Genomic DNA, 8,896 nt, shown 5'->3' with positions numbered 1-8,896 from the left:
AAAATTTCATTATATTCCATATTTATTTTAATAATAAATTCAATTACTATGTTTCTAATCAGATTGTCTGGTCACCATCGACCGATTCAACTAAACTTGTTCTCACTTTAACCCGAGAATTTTGGACTTGCTATAAAGTTTAGCAAATCTTCTAGGCCTTCGTGGCTTCGTGTGTGCTAGTACAATATTTGCATTACACTAGTGCGAATTGTGTCAACAACATACAGTAATATTGTCCATGTATGGTATAAGAAAATATTGTCCATGTATAGTATAAGATTTTCTGGTCTTGTCTATATTGATTTGTGTACTAATAAATACGGACACATACACAAAACATATACATGATAAGTTGATGAATCCAAACAAAAACAAAAAATCTTCTAATATGAAACGGATCCATCGTACTCACGCAAAAAAAAAAAAGACCGGGCCAGAAGGGCGCACACACCAGAACTAGAAACAACAGGAAGTATATAAAAAAAAACACTCCTATATCGCCACGTAAACGGCGGCTGCGGCGGCAAAAGAAGAAAGAAACACGACCGGTCCAGCAAATTCCAGTTGTGCAAAAGAGGACCAACACGCACACACGCGACACGATACGATCGAGAGGGGAGGGCGCTCGCTTGGCTCCATAACGTGCCCACGAACTCTAGGCTGGCGTCCAGTGCAGCACCCACATGCCCCCCGTGCCACCCTCCACCTCCGCCTCCACCCTCGACCGCCCGCCCCCGGTCAACTCATAACCACCACAACCACCGAACCCAACCCAAAAGGAGCTAAAAAAAAAATCACCCTAACAAATGCAGAGCGTGCCCATATTTGACAGGATTCTAGGCTAAGGTTTGGAAGCAGGAGAGAATGAATGTACATTGGGGATTTTGCGGGGAGCTTTGGGATGGTTTTTGGACTGGACGCCCTGTCCATCCAAAGCACAAGGGAAGGAGTGCTGTGGAGTGGAGGGGAGGGATGGCGGCCTCACTTGGTTGGAGGAGGGTAGACGGCGGGCGCGGCGGCGGGAGAGGCGTCGTGGAGAGGTGCTGCTCGCGGCTTGATGTCCCGGCTGCGCATGTAGGCCAGGAACTGCCCCGGGAGCTCCTCCAGCAGCGACTGGACGACGGAGATCTGACCGCCTGCACGAGTGGAAGGGCCCGTCCATGTCAGTGGTAAGGGGAGGTGATTGTTCCGTGTATTTGTGAACGAAAAATAAATTATAAATAAAAATTTTATATACATATTCTTAATGATCTGAAAGCCAAGGTTAAAAAATAAACTTAGACGAAAACCCTAAAATCAACTCTAAATTTAAGGTTAAAAATTCAAATTTTGACTTATAAGCATAAGACAAAAATACGGGGGCAAAGATTTCAAAGGAGCACTGCTGTGACTCTGTGTCAGTGGGTGTGATCTGGTTGCATATGCGAGTGAGTCAGCCGGCTGACCTTGGACATCCCTCATGGGGACAAACTGGACGATGTCCCGCGTCGCGATCCTGCCGGTCGAGCTCTCCAGCCGCTTGCCGTTATCTCCATCGAGGATCTGCCAAAAGAGAACAGGTGGGTTTTTCGTCAGTGTTGTTCTACATTGGGGGATGGAAATAAAAACATGAACTTCCGGTTCAAAAAAAAAAAAAGAAACAAGAACAAGATCACACAAAGCAATGGGTTGCAATAAGCACTCATTTGACATTTTGGTTATAGTAGAAGGGCCAATTATCAACATTTGACATGCAATCAGAAAATTCTGGCCATCATAGCATGAAAAAACGCAGGAGCTACTGCAGACCACACAGATAGGCATCACGAAAAGAAACGAGGTTACTGGATGAGGTATAAAATATCACACCTATTTTAATTTACAGTGCGACCAATAACATGCTCTAGTGCTCAGAGAGTAAATGTTTACTATCCATGAAGTAAATGTTTTACCTCCATTTGCTTGAAATCAGCATTGCCAACGCCCACGATGAGGATTGACAGTGGCAGATCGGAAGCTCTCACAATAGAATCTTTTGTTTCTTGAATGTCAGTGAGAACTCCATCCTGCAAAAATGTTCAGGTGAGTGATGAAGATTTGACGGAGGTCGAAATTCAAATGTTCAAAAATCTGGTTGCATACCGTGATGGTGAGCAAGACAAAATATTTATTGTTTCCATATTTAAGGGATTGGCTGGCAATCTCTGCAGCTTTGTTGATAATTGGCCCAAACAGGGTTGGCCCAGCAAGGGTGACACTGTAAAGGGTAGAAGAGTATGCTGACATGATGCCTTCAACTCCTACGACCTGTAATGGAAATTGAAAATATATAGATGAATTAATGTGAAAAATATTGTATTGACAGAAAAACCATAGGATTAACCTAATAAAATACAAATGACATGCAAAAAGTAAAAAAAAAATGCAAATGACATTAGTCTGCATGTCGCTCATTGTTTTGGCAATGCTCAGCAGGATTTCGGTAATACAGCAGGTATCTACAATAATACAGAAATATTGATAGTAAAAACATACTTGTAGCAGTGGATAGCAATTAACTAATTGTGAATGTTACAAGAAAAGACCATGCCAACTTTTAACCTTCCTAAGTCGCTACAGTTCCTAAATTTCAGAATCAACAATATCTACACATACGAAATAAGTAAAAGAAACGACAAAGCTGGAGGCATTTTCAGCTGAGCAAAAAATGGCTTAAAAGCAAAGTCCTAAGTCCTACTACAGTTCCTAAATTTCAGAATCAGCATTATCTAATAATTGTGAACAAGAAAAGACTATGCCAACTTTTACTGAAGGCTATTATTGGAAAATACTGAAACAAACCAACACATCAATCTAAGAATTTCAATGGTGACAAATGTATTTAAACATATTGGTGGGAAGTTCTAGTTCCTATATTTTTCCTAGACTAGAAAGAGAGAGGACAAACCACTCACATGTAAAAAATAACTAATCAACCATGAATCTCACCTCACAATCATTCGTAGCTGTGTTAAGATTAAAACAGTGGGATATGTAGCCCTGTGGTATCTTAGCTCCAAAACCCCATGCTGGGAATCGCCTATCATTGTCATAAAACTGCAAAACTTCACCAACCCCTAGTATCGCCTGATAGATGAAATAATTCAGTTTGCAGCCTTTCTATCATTTTATAATAACCTAGCAGATCAAACAAGCCCTGACCTGCTGGTATGAGTTTGGTCTGCCAGAGGGGTCAATGTAGTGCAAAGACTGAGGTGCACGGGGATCACCATTTGAAGCTGAAGATAAACCAGGGAATAGAAGCACTTACGTAAATATACACCACAATGACAATGCTACAAATATTTAAGTCGAAGTTTGGAGCTAACCTGTGAAATCTACAGCTACCATAAAATTGAGCTCAAAACCACTGGAAATGTAGTCCAAGAAAGTATGTTGAACTTTTTCCTGGAACCTATCCACAAACAATTGTCCTTTCAACTGAAACATATGAGATATATCAAGAAATCTTAGATTCTGTGTGACATTTTTGTATAGTAGATCACATAAAACAAGAAATTCTTAACCTTTCTCTGTCCCTTATGGCTGAAAAAATTTGCTCCTGACTTTGAATTATATAGATTCTCAAGTTGAGCGATAGTTGTCTGGAAAGCCCTATTTGTAAGACAAGCAAGACAAAATTAAACTCAGAACCAAGGCCAAACGATGCTGATGCCAAAATAATTGTTTAGTCATTGTAAATACCCAATAAGCTCGTGGTCACCGCTGGAATCAAAATCAAAACACTCAACTAGCAATGGGTTATCCTGAAATAGTATAAAACAGAGATAACATCAGACCAACTTTTGATTATACAAGCAAACCAATGGTAACAATAATACCCAAAAGTCAGAGAATTGAACTTGCCTTGCTTCCGAATTGCTGTGAAGTTAGTGTTATAGGCCTCCAAACAGGGTTTAAGTTATCATTGATCACTTCAGTTTTACAGATAGGAATGGGACCAGAAGTTTCCACCACTCTTGATATTCTCAAAAAGGGGTCCTGAATGAATCAATATCAAGTGTAAATGGAGTAGTGATACTAATTTTCTAGTTAATAGTATTCTACTTTACTAGCGAAGGAAGTAGTATCATACACTTTTGGAAAATAAATCTTTGTTTTCCAAGTTTAGGCAGTGCAGGGTCATATCAACTGCCATCCTTGAGGAACTGCTTTCTTCAGCATGTACTGTCAGTGTTCCTTGAAGGGCATGTCCATGACTACTTCGGAGGTTCAATGTCAGGCTGTGACTGAACTTTGTGACAATCTGTAAGAAGAACAAAAAGAATAGTAAGAGAGCAATCTTGTTTTCTCTGTCCCTACCTATGCATTTGCTCAGAAAAATCGTATATCACAACTGGAAATTCTAATTTGTAGAATTTGCAAAGGATCCTGTAACTGGTGTCATACAAACCTCTGACAAATTGCAGCATGTTTCTCCAAGAAAATCCTGTTGAGCCAAGTTCAACGTCTGCATAAAACACCAAATACAGGATTCAGAAGTTGTATCAAACCAGGAATTCTATCAGGCACAGAATTGGAATGAGTTAACCAATTATTCACTTATTAATGCGATTTATTTCCCAAATAACAGGTTTAAGTGACTAAGGTAAAAACTGTAAGGGACCCTAAAACTGCTAGGTCCCCAACCAGTCCTTTTTTTTTAGAAATATTAGCAATTGAGGCCATTCTTCAGTCCCAGCTAGCTTGGGTCACACATGAAATGTATTCATTTATGTAGATGTGAAATATTCAGTTGCCATCCAAGAGCTAATCCACACGTGTGTGTATCAGAAGAATCTTCATTAAAGCTCAAGTCCCCCAGATACACATCATATGTAGTACCCACAAACAAGAAAGGATCAAAAGATACACACTACAAATTAATGGTGTGATAAATGAAAAAACATGGGTATATTTCAAGCACATACCTATAGGAGATTATAGATCCAAATTGAATACGGGCTCATCAGTAAAAACGAAGTTAAAAAACAAAATGGATGGAACAAAATATACCTTGACTGGTGTGTTATGGTACCTTGTGTCAATGTCATATATCCTGAATCTGTCATTAACCCAAAAAAGGTGTATTGGTAACTGGTAAGTAGAATATGTTTACAAGTGAAACATACATTTATATATTTATAAACTTACACAAGTGGCTGTACAATCTCAAATTGGTAATTTATTGTAGCCTTTGTGATCCACGAGGGTTCCAGCGAGTTCAGTATCACTTCAGTACGGCCAATCTCTTCTAGCCTTCTGTCCTTTTGTTGTATGTAGACAACCAACATTGGATCACTCTAAAGCAAGTAAGCAAAAAATTGATAAAGTCAGGGAAATGCATTCATATACACATGGAAAATAACCAATCAGAATTAAGAAAATAAGGACCATATCATTTTTATATTATGGTAAATGCTAGAACAGACAATTGAAAACATGTTTAGCATGTTTGCATAGCTGGTGCAAATCAACAGATATACTGGTTGTAGCATGTTTTAAGTAGTAACTGTTTGAGGACATCTGTCATACATGCGTGAGATAAACATTGTTGAACTTGATTCACCTGTTGACAGTACAGATCACTTCCTGTGTTTTACTTCAACTAATATTTCACTGTGAGCAACTACTTCCAACTTCAACCAAAACTATTGCTATTTTATGCCATCACTCTAGTAGGTTAAACGAGAAACTCTTTTTATTTTAAAACCTAAGTTAGTTAACAACTCTGATCTTGACATTACAAAATATAATAGAGAGATGGAAATGCTTAAGAAAAAGAACGGTGATTTGTACCTTGGAAAGAGCATCCATATTCCGCAACTTTGATGCTGAAAAAGATAGCTGCGATAAGGAAGACAGCAACAAGTCAGTGCTGGAGATCATATTGACATCCACGGGCACGTAGTGCGATGGTGGATCTAGTAAATGATATTAAGAGGGTCTGAATAAACTAGATAGTGCTTTAGCCCCTGTTTCCGTTGATCTTTGGCATAAAATTTGAGGGGGGCTCTCATGATCCTAATGGGGGTAGTGGGGGCTCGAGCCCGCACGGCCATGGCAGATCTGCCCATGCTTTAGAGCTAGTTAGCAGTGTGGTGGTGTGCATGGTGCAGATATCGAATCAATACTACAGAACCGCACACAGACGGGACTTCAAATTCATAAAATTTCCAACTCTCCATGACTCCATGCATATACTTTTCACACACAGCAAGATCACTACAGGACAATCCAAAACATGCATATACTCCTAATAAACAATAATACGCGTCTTCTATCTAGCAGACACATCATTCACATGGAACGAGGGATATGAGGTCAAAAATCTAAGGGAACGATATGTGATGGAAATTTAAGGAGGGAAGTGTGAACCTACCGATCTTCAAATAGGCATCTCACAAGCCATCGCATATACCTCAGTCAAAAATAGATTATAATATCATAATTATTTTTTAGATGGAGCTGAATAAATCCTATGAAGACTAAAGCTTTAAGTAGATTTTTCAGTAAACTATAGGACAAAGTTTATTCTCAGTGAAGCACCACAAACATATAGGAATCAAGTAATCAGGTCATATTAGTGCTGATCAAGGCCTGCACACGTCTTATATGTTAGACTCTAGTATATTTGAAAAAAGTATTGATGTCCTCCTCCCAATATAATCTAACATATTTGGCATGTCATAGTCCACTTGCAAAAACGCAATCAAATCCAAAATGATAAGTATTTTTTTTTGAGATTCCACAGCAGAAAATAAAACCAATCCCTACTTGAGGAACGATATACATGAAAACTGAATATACAAGCACACAAGGTTCGGTTTGATGGTTTCTGAATTTACGGTAAAAGAAGATTAAAAAAAATAAAAAAATGCACGCGTGGATTTTGGGCAAAACAAGAGGCACAACTGTAATACAACAGAGAGGAAAGCACGTTAATGAGAAATGCAACTTGCACAGTAGTTAGTCTTGATTTTTCGAGGAGAAATATTCTCTTACTATATAGTTCACCCACAAAGGTGGATTATTAGAAAGCCACGTCATCGTGAAATTATAGCCGTCCGATCAAAGCTGATCAGCTTTAGATCTGTCGCCACATGTATATGGATTTTGGCCCATTAAATCGACTCATCCTCTTTAGCCCAAAAGCCCACTATGGAGACAAAACCATAGATTCGGTCCCAATCCATCCGCAATTTCATCGATGGAGATGTCAATGGTTAGATTTAATACTTATATTGTTAGATGCATACATTCTATTTCAATTTAGTTTTAGTTATCACTACCATTCTACTATTTGATGTGATCAATAAAATAATACGCCTTATATATATTTGCATGTTACTCTAAAATTATGTCTTTGCATTGTCTTTTATATGTCATTCATTTGGTATATGTATTTGTTGATTGTGCTTACAATCCATTACAAATTCAAATTCTTAACGGATGTTATGGTTCTCATTACAAATCTAAAACTGCAGTAATGCCAATCGTTCATAATAATGTTTAAATTGTTAAAATTTCTAATATGCCTGCAGCAACGCACGGGGTATCAACTGGTAGTTCTTATAAAAGAGACGTATTTTCAAAATAAAGTCCAGCCAAATTCAAAGTAGGGGAAAATGGTAGAATCGGTTAATATTTTTCTTGATAGGATTGCGAAAACAAGCAAAACCTATGGTGATGATGGCTCAAATCCAAAAATATACTCCCTCCTGGTTTTTTTGTTAGACGTTGGTTAGTTCAAAATTGAACTAACCAACGTCTAACATTTAAATATGGATATGAAAAGCAGTTCATAGCCGAGCATCGCCAAAAAAATTTCCCCAAAAAACCAGTTGAACGTGAACACAACACGTTGGAAAACAAGAAGTTGCAAGAGGAAACACTTCCCATTTCAATAAGATGAGTAATCAAAACTGGAAAAAAAAAACAACGCCGCAATTCCTACGGAAGGCACATTTTCGACGGCCGAGAAGATTCGCCAATGAAAATTTCACCTTGACCTCTCAGAAACGAAGCACATTGCCCCCCAAAACAACCCCAACCCTACCAAATCAGAGTACCAAAACACACCTACGCACCTCGCCAAAAGCCCCATCGCGGCAACGTCAACGCGACTGTTCCTTCCCTCCCAACCCCCCCTAGGGTTTCTCCGCCAACACACACGCACGCCATGGCCGTTACCTCGAGAGGCGAGTAGAGCCCGCGCAGTCCAGCGGCGTTGAAGAAGTAGTCCACCGCATCGTTCGCCCCGCCGCCGCCGCCCCCGCCCCTGTGCCCCGCACTCCCGGTCCCCGCCGTCCCGCCGCCGCCGCCCACGGCCTCCATCCCGCCGCGCACGTCGCCGGACAAGCACCCACCCATCGATCCCCCCTCCTCCTCCTCCTCCCCTCTCCCCTCGCGCTCTCGAACCCCGCAGGCGAACGTTACGACGAACTGGCCGGTCTGGAGGTGCGAATTTTCGAACGTTACGATCCAAGCCAAGTCGAACCGCAACTTCTCTCCCCTTTTTGGGTTTGGAGAGCGGCCAGATATTTATACTGCTCCACCGTGTCATCGCCGAGCGGGGAAGTCAAAGGCGCCGGGCCCACATGTCAGCGTCTCTTTTGCTGTATACAATAGAGTACTTTCCTTTTTTTTTTCCTCAACGCGGTCAGAGAATCTCTACGAGAAATCGAGGAAACTGCGCAAAACTATCCGAGCAGCATCCGGATTTCAGGCTAGGTTGGGAGAGGGGAGAGAGAAAAGGAGGGGAGGGGGAAAGCGGGGAGATTCGAGGGATTTGCTTGCACTCGCCGGCCTCGATTTGTGCGCTCGCTGGCAAAGGAGGAGGAGAGGCACGGCCGCCGTGGCTCGGTCTCTGCCACCG

General features: G+C 40.7%; 1 protein-coding gene across 1 annotated transcript; it reads right to left on the bottom strand.

The window, feature by feature from the left end:
• Positions 1–240: 240 nt before the first annotated feature.
• Positions 241–8,577, bottom strand: LOC102719018 (protein BONZAI 3). Its single transcript, XM_006655192.3, has 16 exons — positions 8,212–8,577; positions 5,818–5,865; positions 5,173–5,321; positions 5,035–5,083; positions 4,433–4,489; positions 4,115–4,285; positions 3,886–4,020; positions 3,724–3,785; positions 3,546–3,633; positions 3,348–3,459; positions 3,181–3,257; positions 2,968–3,105; positions 2,122–2,286; positions 1,932–2,045; positions 1,446–1,542; positions 241–1,136 (listed from the first exon to the last, which is right to left on the bottom strand). The coding sequence occupies exons 1-16, from the start codon at positions 8,389–8,391 to the stop codon at positions 982–984; spliced, it is 1,797 nt and encodes a 598-aa protein (XP_006655255.1). The 5' UTR covers positions 8,392–8,577; the 3' UTR covers positions 241–981.
• Positions 8,578–8,896: the final 319 nt, after the last annotated feature.

The sequence above is a fragment of the Oryza brachyantha genome, chromosome 5 (assembly GCF_000231095.2).
Source record: "Oryza brachyantha chromosome 5, ObraRS2, whole genome shotgun sequence".
Taxonomy (NCBI): Eukaryota; Viridiplantae; Streptophyta; class Magnoliopsida; order Poales; family Poaceae; genus Oryza; species Oryza brachyantha.
Note: the sequence above shows the minus strand (reverse complement) of the source record. Positions and strands in the feature narration are given on the sequence as shown.

Excerpts from the sequence above, each read along its gene's own strand:
- LOC102719018 (XM_006655192.3), bottom strand. The coding sequence starts at position 8,391 with ATGGGTGGGTGCTTGTCCGGCGACGTGCGCGGCGGGATGGAGGCCGTG. Across the intron at positions 3,258-3,347 it reads GGTAGCTGTAGATTTCACAG|CTTCAAATGGTGATCCCCGT; the intron begins GTTAGCTCCAAA and ends GTTTATCTTCAG. Across the intron at positions 1,137-1,445 it reads CCCCATGAGGGATGTCCAAG|GCGGTCAGATCTCCGTCGTC; the intron begins GTCAGCCGGCTG and ends CCACTCGTGCAG.